Genomic DNA, 17,527 nt, shown 5'->3' with positions numbered 1-17,527 from the left:
AGCTGACACCATGCCAGCTGTAATGATGTCCCACAAAGTTTGGGCGAACGAATAAGTTCAGATTTGGTTTGAATGTCCTCGGGGATGGTGAGGACACAGGACAAAGAGCAGACACGGGAACATGGTGAGATCTGTTTGTTGTGGTGACAGTACTGGCCGGTGTCTTGTTTATCTCCCCAACCTCTACCTTAGCTCCATGAGAGCCAGGGGTGCAAAGTCAGCATGCTGAATGAATGAGTGAATGAATGCGTGAGGGCAGAGGCTGCTGAGTACAGGGCCAGGTTGGGTTTTGCCAGGCAATACAGAGACGGGCCAGGGAAGACAATGTACACTGTGAGGCCAGAACACGCTTGGGGGCAGAGGGTGAAGCGGTGATGGGCTGGAGAGGGGCTGGGGCGGCAGGAGTGGCTCCAGCATCTACAGGAAGGGTGATGGTAGGAGCCCCCGCCACGTCCGTGGTACGAGGAGAGAGGAAAAGCAGCCCCAGCTTGGAGGGCTCCAGAACGCCCCTTCGGGCCGGCACCCCAAGGCCCTGTCTCACCGCTTCCCGGGCCCGCCCCCTAATCCCAAGACGGCGCTCTCCCACCCCGTCCTCCAGGGGGCGCTGTTCCATCAGGATGGTGGGGGAGCGTGTCCCAGGGCCTTGTTCAGCGGGGGCCTCATGGTATGTGGCCCCTCCCTCCTCGGGCGTCGCCGCCGCACCGCCCTGCCCCGCGTCCCCGCGGCCCTGGCGGCGGGAGTGTCCTCCGCCCGAGGCCTCGGGCAGGTCCGCGTCTCTCGGGCCCTGAATGTCCGCGCCGCCGTGGCGCTGAGCTAACTCCGCGCGGGGGACGCTCGTAAGCGGCGGCGGCTCGCGGGGACCCAACACTCAAAGCTTCTGGACAGCCCCCACCGCGCCTTGGGTCCCCGCGAGGTCCGGCCGCTTCGCGGTGCGCACGCGCAGCCCCTCCCCACAGCGGACGCGGCCCAGCCCCGGGGCCGACCGGCACAGCGCCCTCCTGCGGCTGGCGGCGGCAGCGCACCCTGCGGGCGGGGGCCCAGGCGCGGGTCTGAAGGCCCCCGGGGTCGCCCGCCGCCCGCCAGAGCAGCGTGGGGGACAGGCCATGGAGCACTGCAGGGTGGCAGGGAAGGGCTGGGGCAAAGGCGCGGCCCAAGAGCCCAGAAGGGTCTGGGGCGGGCGGGGCTGCCCGCGCTAAGTGCTGGCAAAGGCCAGGCGCGCAGGGGCTAGGGATGGCCACCAGCGACCGGGATATTCCTAAAGTCGGGTACAGACGCACGTGGCAGGCCAAGGCAAGGAGAAGCCATGCACACACCTGAGGAGCGTGCTGAGACCCCGTCCTGCCTCCTCTCCCTCCCTAGCCCGTATTTTTTATTTTTTTGAGACGGAGTCTCGCTCTGTCACCCACGCTGGAGTGCAGTGGCGCGATCTCGGCTCACTGCCATCTCCGCCTCCCGGGTTCACACCTTCTCCTGCCTCAGCCTCCCGAGTAGCTGGGACTATAGGCGCCCGCCACCACGTCCGGCTAATTTTTTGTATTTTTAGTAGGGAGAGGGTTTCACCGTGTTAGCCAGAATGGTCTCGATCTCCTGACCTCGTGATCCGCCCGCCTCGGCCTCACAAAGTGCTGGGATTACAGGCCTGAGCCACCGCGCCCGGCCTATTTTTTATTTTTTTGAGACCGAGTCTCACTCTGTTGCCCAGGCTGGAGTGCAGTGGCGCGATCTCAGCTCGCGGCAATCTCCGTCTCCCTGGTTCAAGCGAAGCCTCAGCCTCCCGAGTAGCTGGGATTAGAGGCATGTGCCACCACACCCAGCTAAATTTGTATTTTTGGTAGGAAGGGGTTTCTCCATGTTGGTCAGGCTGGTCTCAAACTCCCGACCTCAGGTGATCTGCCCGCCTCAGCCTCCAGAAGTGCTGGGATTACAGGCATGAGCCACAGCGCCTGGCCCCTAGCCCCTATTTATCACGGCCTTACCCTCCTTCCTCCAGATGTCATGCCAGTGCCAGTAGGGCAATGCCATTCCTGCCTAAAACAGGGTCTGGCACATAACTGCATTGATCGCATCAGTGCCCCTGGAGGTGGAGAGGTAAGCTTTGGAAACGAAAACTCCAAGAGGGAGGGGAGGGAAAGGACAAGAGGTGATCGATTAGGAAAGCCTGAAAAATGAGATAGAGCCAGGACTGGGCTCTGAGGGTGGGTGGGATTGGATTTTTCGGTAGGAAGTGGGGAACCGCTGCAGTTCAAATCAAGTGCTGAGAGACCCCGTTAGCAGAAAGGCCCAGTGTGGGGAGGTCAGCAAGGCCCGAGGGGAACGGCCGCAATGGCAGGCAGTCGGGGAGCCCTGAGGGCCCTTCCAAGGCCAGGAGGCACCACTGCGCCAGAACAGAAAGGGCCGCACACCAGGGAGGCCGATGCACTGCTCCATAAACAAGGGCCAGGGCTTTTTTGAAAGGGGACAGGAGGAGAATTCAGGCTAAGGAGCCAGTGGCAAGCAGAGTACCCTGGAAGCCAGGCAGGCTTGGGCTTTGGATTCTGGCTGCCTGGACTTTGCAAATAAATCTGAGCCTGTTCCTCTCTCACAACATGGTGATATTGCTAGCTAATTCATCAAAAGGTGGTTTGGAGGAGGGCACTGGATCCATCTGTATTCTCAACAAATGTTACCGGCTGCGCATGGTGGCTCACTGTAATCGCAGCTACTTGGGAGGCCAAGGCAGGAGGACCACTGGAGCCCAGGAATTCAAGGCTGCAGTGAGCTATGATTGTGCCACTGCACTCCGGACTAGATGATAGCAAGACCCTGTCTCTTACCAAGAAAAAAAAAACAAAAAATTACAGCCAGGCAGAGACACTGGCAAGTATAAAGGAGCGATGCTGATTTCATCTTTATCTAGGGGTTTCTAAAGAAAGCAATTCCAGGCCGGGCGCGGTGGCTCATGCCTGTAATCCCAGCACTTTGGGAGGCTGAGGCGGGTGGATTACGAGGTCAGAAGTTTGAGACCATCCTGGCCAACATTGTGAAACCCCCATCTCCACTAAAAATACAAAATTAGCCAGGCGAGGTGGCACACACCTGTACACCTGTAATCCCAGCTACTCAGGAAGGAGGCTGAGGCAGGAGAATCGCTTGAACCCAGGAGACGGAAGTTGCAGTGAGCTGAGATCGTGCCCCTGCGCTCCAGCCTGGGAGGAAAAAAAAAAAAGCAATTTCAAAGCCTTAGTTCCTTCCCATGTAAAATCTACAGATTTTCCACCCAGGCTCTTGCTCAGCTCAGCCCTACCTAGGGCCTTCACTCAGCAGTTCTGGGCTTGCACAGGCCTGTGACTTGCCACCTCAGCAGCATTCTGTCAGCAGCCCCTTCTGTCACTAGCAAAAAGGGAGTCACATGTATCCAAGTAATAACTTCACGCCTCGCTCTGAACCTTGCTCTGCAGAACATCAGACAGAACATCAGACACCAAGGCCCCAGCCGGGGGGAAGAAGCTCTGCTCTGCATTTTGCTTTTGGCTAAATCCTAAGTAGCTCTCAGTGTATTTGGTCAAGTTCTTGAGAGTTCATCCCTGTTAGCTCCAGAGCTTCCAGGGCTGACATGGGCTCACAGGTCTGGCTGCATGGGCATTTCACTGGGCTGTGCTTTCCGAACAGTAGGTGAGGCTCTCTTTAAAACACCCTCTGGCTCCTGAGCCCACCTTGGAGCTGAAAGGTTACAGAAGCATTGCTTGCTGGTGTGAGACCAAATCCTGGGAGTTCCCATTCCTGTGTGAGAAAGCAAGCCACAAGAACTGCCCCAGGCAGTTCAGGCAACTCTTAGACCAGGAGGGGTTCATGGCCTGGTTTCATGTGCAGTGAAACACTAAAGAAGTAGCTTAGAGGACTGAGGAACAAACAAGAACCACAGGCATTAAAAAGCTTAACATTATGCATTTATTATATTTTATAGAGCCATATTACACATGCTTGGTGCTTCAAACTGAGTTATCAATGTTTTTCTGGATGCAAAGCCATCATCTGATGCTGGATGCGGATGCCTTAAATACTATATTTCTGCATCTATGACCTATGAGCTAAGGAAAAACCAAGGACAATTCCAGAAATGGCAAAGAACACTTAAGAAAAAGATGTACATGAGACGAAATGCTAAGTCCTTGAGCCAGGGCCTACAGAAGTTACCAGAAAGCGAATAAAAACAGAATTTTTCTCACCACCTGTTGATAATATAGCCTCACATGTTGGGTATGGACATTGTAGAAAAAAGAGGTTACTCCGTTTGGTACTGATGCCTTTCTCCCCTCCATGATGTGTGTGGACATTATGCGGCCCCCAGAGATAGCAGCAGATAGAACAGAGCATGGCAAACTGCCCCCTCAACACATCCCGGTAGTTTTTTACAGCGTCTGGGTGTCTCATGAAAAGTGGTCAATTTGATCGAACTTGCCACACCTGTGGAAAATCAGTGTGCTTCAGGTGAATGTGACGCTATCATACAGTCTCCTCTGACATCCAGAATGCTGGCGGGGAACATGGGGCTGGGTGCCTGCTCAGCCAGGACCAAGCTCTCCATGTGTCAACTCCCACCTTACAGCACCCAATTTGTGGGAGGTTTGCTTTGCCTGCTGACCTGATGCTAACGCTCAACTTAAAGGCTCCGTTCCAGATTTTATAAGGGGACTGGGTGATATGTGTCAAGTACCTGCTGCCCATACTTCCTATCAACCCTCAATACAGTCCCAGCTTAAAGATCCTCTCTGGCACCACACTGATCCCTCGGGCCTGGGGTGGATGCCAGGAAGCCTCTTGGCCACAAATCTGCCCTCTTGTGGGTTAGAGGCCAGCCCTCTCCTGCCTGACGTGACTTGTCTGAAGGGCCTGCACTTAAACCATCTTCAGGCAACCAGGGCATCTGAGCATAACCTGAGCAGTAACAACATAAATCAAGGGTCAGTAATATGGGGTGAATGAGACCTAGCCAGCCATCCAGTCAGATGCCGCCGTGCAGGTAAGTATGATTCTGAAGAAGGCGTAGGGTACCTTTTGTCCTGTAAAGTCAGAGAGCAGGCTAAGAAGTGCATGGCCAGAACTCCAAGAAAGTGCAGGTTGGGATTTCGACTTCCTTCCCCACCACTTGGGTTAAAAGTTCGAGTAGAATGCACTTGCCAGGACCTGCTGGGCCTGAACTCTGAAGAAGTGCTGCGATCACATTACTGTCAGTGGATCCAAGACAAAGGGCCCGGAGCCAGACAGTTGCCCCCTACAGCCGAGGGTCCAAGGCAACCCCGTGACTCAGAGTTGGCTTCAGCAAGCCAGCAGAGCAGCTAGGAGGAAGCCTCATGGCATGGCTGTGGCATCAAGTAGGTGTCTGTGAGCAGCCTGGCTCTCACCAGTTTTCACCTCTGGTATCCTTACTCTTGCTGGGGATCCGATGTCAAGAAAATAGAAGAAACTTAAAGAATTAAAGATCAACAACATGAATACCCCAAGCCAGGCTGATTTCCAGGTCACAGAAGTCAGAGACCCTGGAAGCAATCAACTCTCTCTGCCTCTAGTGGGGGTGGGAGGTGGGTAGAATTATCAGGTTTCCAATTCAAACACTTCTTTTAGGAGGTCAGGTTTTCCTGTGCCGCAAACATAAGCTCTGGTCTGAGACCAATCTGGAGCACGTCTCCACAGTAAGTTTTGCAAGGCAGAGTGCAAACGGACGGGGGGCAGTTCTCCAATGTACGAACCCTCAAACACTGCTCAGGGAGGCTTCCCCCGACTGGAAGTGATTCTTATCTACTTGTGAAGACACGAACTTGAACTCTGCTTGGAAACATGGACAGGCATTGTGCACGCTATCCTGTGAAAGGGTCTTATTTAGCAAAATAAGTGACATTTAGAACTTTTACATGAAAACCAAAAAGAAAATTTAAAAATCCCGATTTTCCTCAAGTCCTCAGGCCTTGAAACTAGGCAAAGCACACAAACACCATATGTAACCAATAGCATGAGTTCAGGGTCATCTTGGAAAATAAATGTCACTCTGGGGTGACAGTTCTTTATACAAATAGTATGCTCCCCCTCTCAACCCCACTACCAAAAAGGGGGAAATAATAAGAAATTCAAAAATAGAAAACAACATCTTGTTAAGTGTAAACTTATCCTCTGGAGTTTTTATATTACATATGCTAGAAACATGCATTTATTTCTGCTCAGATGTACGAAAATATGTCTATCAGTATTACTTATAAATCAGATTAATCCTCAAGACAATGGACTCGCTGTTAGAACACCATTTCAAACCTTAGTAAATTACATCGTTAGCAAAGTTATAAATTCTAACCACAAGCAGAATGGGTTGAAGTTACACCCAATGAGAACTACCTCTACTCTTTATATTGTTGCTCATTTGTTAGTTTCCTATTGTTGCAAAGTCAGTGCTATGTTAACAAGGAACTTGTTTTCCTGGAACCCCAGATTAAACTCCTTACAGAAGTTAACTCTGCAGACTGAGAAGACATGTGAACAGAGAGAGTCAAGGGGAGTGATGACTACTTCAGAGACAGGAAAGGACGGAAGAGATGACCAAAGGCACCCCCAAGGGATCAAGGCACAGAGGAAGAGGGACTTCATCCACACAGGAGCCTGGCTTCTGCAGGCCGTGGCATGGCTCTCGGGGCTGCCAGCGGGGCTCCCCATAACATAGGTATGCTCTGCGGTGGGCCCTTGGGCAAGGTCCTGAGGACAGTGCCAGGGCCAGGCTCCAGTGCAGCACAATGCTGGGCAAAGGACTCCTAACACAGCCATGCTGGGGCTACTCAACCCGACAGTGGGGAGGGAAGGTGTGGGTGCTCACAAAGCAGGCATCCATAGAAGCCCCTGCCCAGGTCGAAGTCAAAGAACTACACGTTCTCATCCGAGCCCTCGGCACTGAAGACCTCCACCATGGGCTGACCTCTCTCCTGACTGCCAGATACAGCAAAGCCTGGCTTACCCAGAAAACAGCTGGGGGCTTCTGCTTAACTGAGTTCCAAACTACCCAAGGGCTAACAGATTCTGGATAATTTTTTAAAGGGTCTCAAGTTAAATGTTTCATTCATGATTCACAAAAGGCACTTCAAAGTTCCAGAGCCACAGGGTCACTGTTATTGGGTCTCCAGCCCTCCTGTACGGGACCGACGGAGAAGCTCTAAGACATCGGGCTATGTGTTTCACCTGATGGGGTCCCTGGCCGTTTGTAAATAAATCTCGGATATTAGCTAGTTTGTCATTTATCTTGCAGTCAAGCATACACAAAACAGAAAGACACAGTATGTTTGCACTTTGAATAAATGAGATTTTGCTGTATCATGGCAGTTTATAAAATATTCTCAAGTCTGTTATTTGACCGTAAGATCCAACATTGTAATTGTACATTTAAGAGGTTACAATGTGAGAGGTACTCATTGAGCACAATTTTTCTAATAATCTAATCACCTTGCTGATTTGCACCCAGTGTCCATTTAGAAACATGAAATTACGCTACTGGTACTCAATTGCCACATTGCTAGTATTTAATAAGGACTCCACTAGACGGAGGAACAAGGGCTCTCAAACCAAATAACCAGTGACCACAAGCATTTCCTGTCAAGACAAGCCAAGGCCCTGCTGGAGCTGCCTCTGAAGGCAGCAGGGTGGACAGGCCTGGTCTTCCCTCTGTGTGCCCCACTGCCAGGTGGCACCTTACCTTGCACAGGCGCTCAGGCTGCACAGTGGTAGATGCTTCACTCACACTTGCCGGGGGCTAAAATCACAGCCTATGACCAACCTGGCCTGGGGTGTTCTGAGGTAGTTCCTGAACTCGGGATGCCTGTTACCTACTCTCCTTCGGATGTCAGGACATGTAGGAAGTATTAAAATATCCATGCATCGCTTTCATCAATAATCACTGTAATTGAGTGCAAAATAAAGGAAACTTGAGTTGCTTTATTTAGCTTCCAATTTCTGGGAGGCTCAAGAATTATAAGTATTCTGGACAACAAAAGAAAATAAGACTGTGCTTACAGATCTTGTTCTGCCATATTCTTGCTTTAGGATTGCTATTTTATTGTTGCCCTTTCTGTTACATGGGATGTACACATCAGGTGTTAAAAGGTACAATACATTCTACAACTGAGCACCACTTTCTGTAACTGAACAGGCAAAGAAATTACACTGAACATCAGCATCTGGCAGTATTTTTTGGAAAAAAAAAGTGACTAAAATGGGTTTAAATTGATTAACACTATTAAATCACATCTAATATTTGATACTACATGATTCAATACAGCTATACGATACAATTATACAAAATGTGTTAACATCAAAGAATACAACCAAAATTAAGATAGCAAACAAAACCTATATAACTTTTTTTTTTTTTTACAGGAAAATACTTTTGAAGTATGCATGTAACTGCCCATTCTTTTAAAGAAAATCTACTGCAAGCAAAGTTATCAACCTCCAGAAAAATCACACATAGCATTACTAAGCATATCCCCAAAAAAGTGTACAATATGCACACTTGGAAAATACAAAATTAAAAAAATTGTAAGCAACAGGTGAGCTTCATATTTATAAGAATGTGAAAAGAAGTCCCATTTTTAGCACTGTTGTATAAAGAATTGTCTTTTGATGCGAAGTTCATGAATTGTCCTCCTGTTGGGACCACACTTTACAAAAACACTGTGTTTTTGAAACGAGATTACAGAGCAAGATAGAGCATCTTAGCAATGTCATCTTAGTAAAGTTTTTTTTTTTTTAAATTTTTACTACTTTATCAAAACATGTCCCTTAGGTGTGTAGGATTCATTTTTAAAATTCTTCCTAGAAATAATATACAAAGGAGAGGCATATTTATTCCCAATCACACTTCTGGAAGATGCTTCCCGTGGTCGAGAAGGGTCTTCTCTCTTCTTTTCACTGGTTGTTTTTGGCCTTAGCATGTGTTAAGATGTGAGATTTCAGGTTAGTTGACTGAGCAAACTTCTTATTACAACCATCGAAGGGGCACACATAGGGCCTGTCTCCGGTATGGATTCGCACATGTGTGCGCAAATTGAAGTCCAGTGAAAAGCGTTTCCCACAGCCTTCGAACGTGCACTGTCGAGGAAAGACCAGAGATCAACCCACTCAGCAACTCTGACCAGACCCTGGGAGTCAGTAGCTCACTGCTTTGCTAGAGAACAGCCTATGTATTTTACCAAACCCTTTTCATTCCTGCCCGGGGTGAACTTTGTAGATATATTCTAGAATCAGCAGGCAGGTTGGACAACCCCGAAAACCCAAGGATAGCCCTCATGAACTGTTTAAAACACTTGGCAAAATGGCAAGTCTTCCTAAATGCAGGCTAGAGTGCTAGTGCTGCTGTAAACATCTGCAACGGTAAAGTACAAATGATTAAGGGTTCTGGTGTCAGTTGTCAAAAAGAACCATGTTAGATTTACTAACTGCACTGCTAGTTCTTTCACTTATTTATGGGCTAAAAACAAGACAAAATATTACCTATACTTACACTCATACAACAAAATTTTAGAAACTTTATCAATTAGTAATTATACTATTAACTACCAAAAATAAATTACTTCAATCCTGTAATGAATGAAGTAGAAATTGAGTTTTAGGTATGGTCCTGATCAATCCTGTTCTCCTCCTGCCATAAAGTATACTCCATCAACACCAATACATTCCGTACCCAGGACCACAGAGGTTATAGACAAGGAAGTCCAGATCCCCAGCAACCCTTCCAAGAGACTCCCCAGGAGTTTTGTTTCTCACTAAGGAGTAATAAGACCCCGAGTCTCTGGGCTGGCACCTCCTGCCTCATCACCACACCACCCTACACTTGCAGTGTTCAGACAGGCAAGGCAGTGTGGGGAAGAGAGGGAACTGGCTCTACCTGAAAGGGCTTCTCTCCAGTATGAACCAGTTGGTGTCGTTTTAGTTTTGAACTCTCAACAAAGGCTTTGCCACATTCTGCACAGACGTGGACTCTGGGACCGTGGGTGTGCAGATGTTTTCTCATGGCCGAGTTATCCCTGAACATCTTTGTGCAGCCCTTAAAACAGAGAAAGCAGCTTAGAGGTTCACATTGCAAACTGTTAGAAAGGATTCAACCATTTAACAGCCTTTACTGACATACTAAAACAAAACCTCCCCCCCAACCTCCCATTTTAATTTTACTTAGTATTACGGTAGAACATTAATATCATTTAAGACAAAAAACAGACAGCTGAAAAAGTCATCATTTAATGCAAACCCTAGTTTTACAGATGAGGAAACTGAGGCTTAGAGATGTCTTTAAGTAGACTTGCCCAAGGTCACACTACTAGTAGTAGCCAAACTGGGAATAGAACCCAACACCCTGGCTTCCAGCTATACCACAGCCGCCTCACCCGACTATGTCCCCCAAAATGAAGTAACAAAAGCACTGCTAAGCAAATGGAGTTAAAATGACGGTAGTCCACCACTACCTTTGGTGGCCCCATATTCTGTGCTGCAACAATGGACTGTCATTCTCCATCGCCTACTGTTCCCTCTTCTCTCTTTGCCTCTTTCCCCTTCTTGACAGAGAAAGAAGCAAGAGGGTCTCCAAGGAATGGCAACTACAGAAGAAATTTATTTTGTGAGACACTAGGAAAAGGAAGAAGCAGGCAAACTGATACCAGTGCAGGGCGGGAAAGGCAGATGGATGTGTGGCGCTCGAGAAGCATGTCCTTAACAATTTCTTCTGCAGTTGTTGCCCAGTAATGGAGTGAATGGGGAAATGGTAAGACAGCATGACAGAAGGACAGCACAAGTCACTAGACAGCTCACAGGCAGAAGAGAGAGGGAAGCCACAGTTTTTCTGCCTTGACCCTTAGAGGTTGAATTTCCATTTAGAAAATGGAAATTTAAAAAATTTAACTGGTACACAATGTATACATGCATTGAAACATCACATGGTACCCCATAAATACGTACAAGTATTGTCCATTATAAAGAAAACTTTAAGAAGTATACAGAGAAGCTAAAGGGATGGCAGGCACTTCTGGCCTAACTGTTTTCAAATGCTTGTTATTTTGGCCCTGATGGAGATAGGTTTACATTGCAAATCGCCACATGAAGAACGCTGACAAACAACACGAGGGACTTGCTAGTCACAGTCATTACAGGGATGAGACCGTGAGACTAATGTAGGTTGCTCCAATTGTTCATTTTTACATTCTTTCTTCCACTCAATCTCTCCTACTTTGTTCTCTGTACCTATGTGATACTTGATTTTTCTGTTAGTCTTATATCCAATTAAGTTTGAAAACAGCCCCCAACAAATACCTCAAAAGTACTTTTCAGGTTATCCTTTTATTTTAAAGACTAACTACATTTGAAAACAATTAAGTGCCTCTCTAGTAACACAAAATTATTATTAAGTCTTTATTTGGCTTAATTTAGCAACATCCAAAATAATTTCCAAATTTCAGTTACAAGCCTACATTCCCATAAAGGTCAATGGGTGAGACACAACCCAGGATCTTAAGACTGACTTGTTAATATAATCCAAAAAGAAATGAAACACTAACAGTAGAGTCAACACAGTAATCAAGCATCAGCTCCCTGCAGTCATCCCATTTAACAGTATTTAAGTGGGCTTTACTAAATAACAAAACTTCATCTCTTGGATTTAGAAACCAAAGATTCTAATTCCTTGCTTCATTTAAATTATCAAAAGCAGAAACAAAAGTGCAAATTTCTTATAAACTCTCTAAAACTTCATCAACAGTTTAATTAACACTCTCCCCCTAGCATTACTTACTTTATGAGGGCAAGCTATTGTTCTTGGAGCATCATCTTCTTTAATTTTTCTTGGCTTCATTCTTATCAAAAGAAAAAGAGAGACAGACAGATTTGTAGGAGTGGGTAGACTCAACTGGCATAAATCATATAGTCCCTAAAATGCTTTCCTTATAGGCACCCAAACTAAAATGATACACTTCCATGAAGGAGAAAGAATGAGACAACTCGCATTCACTAAGTACCAAAGACTGTGAAGCACTCTTCCCATCTTACAGATAAGGATGCTGAGGCTCAGAAACATCGAGTTGCTGCCTACATTCTCATAGCTAATAAGGTGGTGTAGCTTAGAATGGCACTATGATCTGTGTGATTCACATACCTGTTCTTAACTCCAAACACTTTTAAAAAACACAAAAAATCAACTCAGACAATCACAGACGAATCTCCTCATGAGAGGCAAGGGAAGATATCCAAAAGCAGCTGCTGCAATGATGAAGTGCCTTATGAAAAAGGAGCTGTAAACACAGGAGTGTCCTAAAATATCCATCTCTATACACAAAATGGGTCCAACTAGTACTGACACAAATGATCTTTAAAATGTATCATTTTAAAGGGTACAAAAGAGTCCTTTTAAATCAAGATTTATAGACATTAAATATCAAATATCTCTGGAAGGACACACAACCAACCATTAGCACCAGTTACTTTGGGGAAAGAGTTCCTAGGGCCTGGTGGACAGATGGGAACACCACATCCTCTCATACTGTTACCCTGCTTCTGGATGGGGGCTTGGAAGTTCTCATTTGTATCAAGTGTCCTGGTAATGTGGTAACCGTCTGGCAGAGCCCTATGTGAAATTACTATCCAGAGAGCCTCCTGGTTTGGTAACTTACCTACCTGCTTTTGCCACTGAATCAAGCTTTGGACTTTTGACAAAACTTTCTCTCCAAATATTCCCTATAGATCTGTTTGTGGTAGAAGGGTGAGAAATTAAGGGTTCCTAAAAAAACTGGAAAATAAACTTAAATCTCGGAAACAGATTTTCTTTTTGTCCCTAGTTTTACCCATCTCACACCCCTCCATGATGGTTCATATTTAATGAGTACTAATCAGCCGGGTGTGGTGGCTCACGCCTATAATCCCAGCACTTTGGGAGGCCACAGTGGGAGAACTGCTTGAGTCCAGGAGTTCAAGACCAGCCTAGGAAACACAGTAAGACTCTCTCTACAAAAAATAAAAAAATTAAGCCTGGGCAACATGGACAAAACCCTGTCTCTATCAAAAACAAATGAACAAACAAACCAACAAAAAAACAAAGTCAGCCAGGCATAGTGATGTGTGTCGATAGTCCCAACCACTTGGGAGACTAAAGGCAGGAAGATCTCTTGAGCCCAGAAGGTCACGGCTGCAATAAGCCATGACTGTGCCATTGCATTCCAGCCTAGGTGACAGAACGAGACTCTGTCTTGGATTTAAAATAGCCAAGTGTGGTGGCAGATGCCTGTAATCCCAGCTACTCAGGAAGCTGAGGGAGGAGAATTGCTTAAGCCAGGGAGGCGGAGGTTGTAATGAGCCGAGATCGTGCCATTGCACTCCAGCCTAGGCGGCAAGAATGAAATGCGGTCTCAAAACAAAAACAAAAACAAAAACAAAACCTATAAAAAACTAGCTGGGGGCCACTATTTTGAGTGAAGTAACTCAGGAATGGAAAATCAAATGGGGTATGTTCTCACTTATAAGTGGGAGCTAAGCTATGAGGATACAAAGACATACAGAGTGATATAATGGACTTTGCGGACTGAGTGGGGAAAGAATGGTGTGGGATAAGACTACATACTGGATACAGTGTACACTGCTCTGGTGAGGGGTGCACTCAAATCTCAGAATTCACCAATATAGAATTCACCCATGTAACCAAAAACCACTTATACGCCAAAAGCTATTGACATTTTTTAAAAAGTCAAAGTTGGAGGAAAAAAAAAAAAAGCCCACTTAAGTGAATCCTTAAAAGCAAGAGCTAATTTACTACCACTCTTTTGTTACCAAAAAAAAAAAAAAACAAACTCCTTAAAAAAAATTAATTCTGTGATCTTTTAAGTTTGTGAAGGCCCTAACAATGTCCTTCTTCACTTACAATCTGGGAAAAGGATTACCTGATCTGTAACCTGAACACATGAAATCATTGGTTAAACTTTCCATGCCCTGGAGGAGTGAGGAACAACAGATCTGGTAACTATCACTTATCTCCATGGAGTTGGTTCAAGACTGTACATATTTGCTATTTTAAATTCTACGAGAACATTTTCAATTCAGTGTCCTCCCCTATCCCAACCCTGTAGATATTTGTCCTTTCTTGTAAATGGATTATAGATTGAGCATCCTTGAACATCCAAAATCCAAAATCTGAAACTATCTGAGTGCTAACATGACATACTCATGTGATGGGGTCACAGTCAAAACTTTGTTTCATGTACAAAATTATTTAAAATATTGTATAACAGCCTGAGCAACAAAGCAACACCCTGTCTCTAAAAAAATAAAAAGTTAGCCAGACGTGGTGGCATATGCCTACAGTTCCAGCTACTTGGGAGGCTGAAGAGGTAGAATCCTTTCAGCCCAGGAATTTCAGGCTGCAATCCAACTTCGGTGACAGAACAAGACCCTGTTTCAAAAAAATAAAATAAAAGTATAGAATTGCCTTCAGGCTATGTGTATAAGGTGTAATGAAACATAAATTAAGTTCAAATTTTGTGTTTAAACCTGAGTCCTAGCCCTAAGATAACTCATTATGCATATGCAAAACCCCAAAATCCAAAGTGTTACTGTTCCTAAGCATTTTGGATAAAGGATGCTCAACCTGTAACACCAGTGAGCAAGTATCTCATAAGTGCCTGTTGTAAACAGGACTCTGAACTAGCCTTTCTTATCTTAAATACAAATAAATCCTGGAGTTTTGGTCTGAGTTCACAAAATCAGGTAGGACAAAATTTGGTGCCACTGTGCCACCTTGAGGTTACATCAGTTTGGAAAACAACAGTGATTGATATGCAAGGTTTCTATTCCACTCAAATATTATTTTTTTATTACTGATTGATTGACTGAGACGGAGTCTCGCTCTGTCGCCCAGGCTGGAGTGCAATGGGGCGACCTCGACTCACTGCAAGCTCTCCCTCCCGGGTTCACGTCATTCTCCTGCCTCAGCCTCCCGAGTAGCTGGGACAACAGGTGCCCGCCACCACAACTGGCTAATTTTTTGTATTTTTAGTAGAGACAAGGTTTTACCGTGTTAGCCAGGATGGTCTTGATCTCCTAACCTTGTGATCTGCCCGCCTTGGACTCCCAAAGTGCTAGGATTACAGGTGTGAGCCACTGCTGCCCGGCCTTTTTTTTTTTTTTTTAAGTTTCAATCTTCCCAATTAAGAGTATTTATTCTTTGAAAATTTTTGTTTTGTTTTTGTAGAGATCTGGTTTTGCTATGTTGCCCAGGCTAGTCTCAAACTCCTGAGCTCAAGCAATCCACCCGCCTAGGACTCCATGGAAACATTCTGTGTTGACTGTGAAGATGGCTACATGACTGTGTTTGTCCAAATTCACAGAATAGTACATACATACCTAAAAGGGAATAGACTTTACCATATGCAAATTAAATCTTAGTAAATATGGCTTAGTAACGGTCCTCTCCCATACATTTTCTTTTTTTTTTTTTTTTTGAGACGGAGTCTCGCTCTGTCACCCAGGCTGGAGTGCGGTGGCCGGATCTCAGCTCACTGCAAGCTCCGCCTCCCGGGTTCACGCCATTCTCCTGCCTCAGCCTACCGAGTAGCTGGGACTACAGGCGCCCGCCACCTCGCCCGGCTAGTTTTTTGTATTTTTTAGTAGAGACGGGGTTTCACCGTGTTAGCCAGGATGGTCTCGATCTCCTGACCTCGTGATCCGCCCGTCTCGGCCTCCCAAAGTGCTGGGATTACAGGTGTGAGCCACCGCGCCCGGCCTCCCATACATTTTCTTTTTCTTTTTTTTTGAGATGGAGTTTCACTCTTTCGCTCAGGCTGGAGTGAAGTGGTGCGATCTTGGCTCACTGCAACCTCTGCTTCCTAGGTTCAAGCAATTCTCCTGCCTCAGCCTCCTGAGTAGCCGGAATTACAGGCGTGTGCCACCATGCCTGGCCTTTTTTTTTTTTTTTTGTATTTTTAGTAGCGATGGGGTTTCACCATGTTGGCCAGGCTGGTCTGGAACTCTTGACCTCAGGTGATCCACCCACCTCGGCCTCCCAAAGTGCTAGGATTACAGGTGTGAGCCATGGCACCCGGTCCCCCATACATTTTCCTAGAGTTATTCTCAGTAACTTCATTTTTTAAAAGATATTTTATCATGGAAATTTTCAAATATGCCCCCAAAGTAAAGAGAAAGTCTCAGGTACCATTTACCCAACTCTTCGTTTGTTATTATAAGTGGTATTATTTTTTCTTAAAATGTCATTTTCAAAATGTGTGCTAGTATTTAGAAATATATTTAATTTTAGAATAAGAGTTTAAAATGCATTTGGACAAATACCCTTGGATTTAAGGAGTAAGTGGAAGGTTTAAATGCAGCTACTCTTAAGCTCCTTCGCAAATCATCCTCCTTCACACAGAGTGGCAAATGCAGCAGTATACGTTGGTACTTTTTACATTTTATTTGAATGCCAACAATGAAAAAGGTCATTTTCCAAAAATACACTTAGGTTAAAACAGTGTTTCATTTTACAAGTAAAGAGTAAAAATCATATACTACCACTGAGAACACCTTCTCACCCTCCTCAACTATTCAGAAGTAACTAAGATTTAAATCTTCCATTCACCAGCTGAGCACTCTTGAACCCAGAGAGTCCTTTTGAACCCGGAGACAATGATGACAACAGCATAGACATTATGAATGAGGCAGTATGGGATGTGTGACTTGGAGCTGACTTCTACTAGCTTCATGACCTTGAGCAAACTGTAACTTCTCAGCCTCGGTTTCTTTTTCTGTAAAAAGGTATAATGCTACCTACTTAAGAGATGTATGTTAAGCACTTGGGAAATGATAGCTCTTGTTACCATTGGCTATGTGTTAAATGGGTCTAGCTAAAAATGAGTTCACTCTTAACCACCCTTTGATAAAGGGCTGAGAAAGTGGAGAAAGCATGGCACTAGGAGGAACACACCCCTCAATGCAGTACCTGTTACATGGAGGAGTCAGGCACCCAACGACTCAAGTTTCCTGTCAAATAAAGAGAGAGAATACACTCCTAATGACATGATTGCCCGATGTATAATAGCTCATTCTGGCATATGTGGGAAGAACGTTGTAAAGATTGGACTTCAGAACCCAAACTTCTGGCACAGTATCAGCAGAGCACTATGTAAACCGAAGTTCTAACCAACAGATCTGCAAATATCCCAGAAAGGGAGATGAAACATTTTTGGAGCAGTGACTCTTTAATGCAAATAAGCCTCTTCCATACAAAACAAGGTTAGCTGACTTCCAGACCAGAACCATCCTCTCTGATGTGTGCTGTTGGTACAGAAGTTTCTGTGTAATACGGCTGCCATTTGCAAGCATGATTCACCTCCCTTCTTTGTGAAAAGGTAATATTGCCTTAGATAAAGTTTGTTCAATGAATTATCTCTTAAATATTAATATTCATGTGATGATATTGAAGAGTCTTGAGGTATTTTCATTTCCATTATCACATTTCATCTATACGTTAATACTGTGAAAGTCTCAGGGTAAGCAG

General features: G+C 45.6%; 1 protein-coding gene across 1 annotated transcript in view; it reads right to left on the bottom strand.

The window, feature by feature from the left end:
- Window positions 1–3,904: 3,904 nt before the first annotated feature.
- Window positions 3,905–17,527, bottom strand: part of YY1 (YY1 transcription factor) — a 45,369-nt gene continuing 31,746 nt past the window's right edge. Inside the window, exons 3-5 of the mRNA XM_015144480.3 lie at window positions 11,789–11,849; window positions 9,896–10,054; window positions 3,905–9,099 (exon numbers count right to left, since the gene is read on the bottom strand). Coding sequence (XP_014999966.1) covers window positions 8,917–9,099; window positions 9,896–10,054; window positions 11,789–11,849 — 403 coding nt within the window. The 3' untranslated portion in view covers window positions 3,905–8,916. The remainder of the gene's footprint in view (window positions 9,100–9,895; window positions 10,055–11,788; window positions 11,850–17,527) is intronic.

This window comes from Macaca mulatta, chromosome 7 (genome assembly GCF_049350105.2).
Source record: "Macaca mulatta isolate MMU2019108-1 chromosome 7, T2T-MMU8v2.0, whole genome shotgun sequence".
NCBI lineage: Eukaryota > Metazoa > Chordata > Mammalia > Primates > Cercopithecidae > Macaca > Macaca mulatta.
Note: the sequence above shows the minus strand (reverse complement) of the source record. Positions and strands in the feature narration are given on the sequence as shown.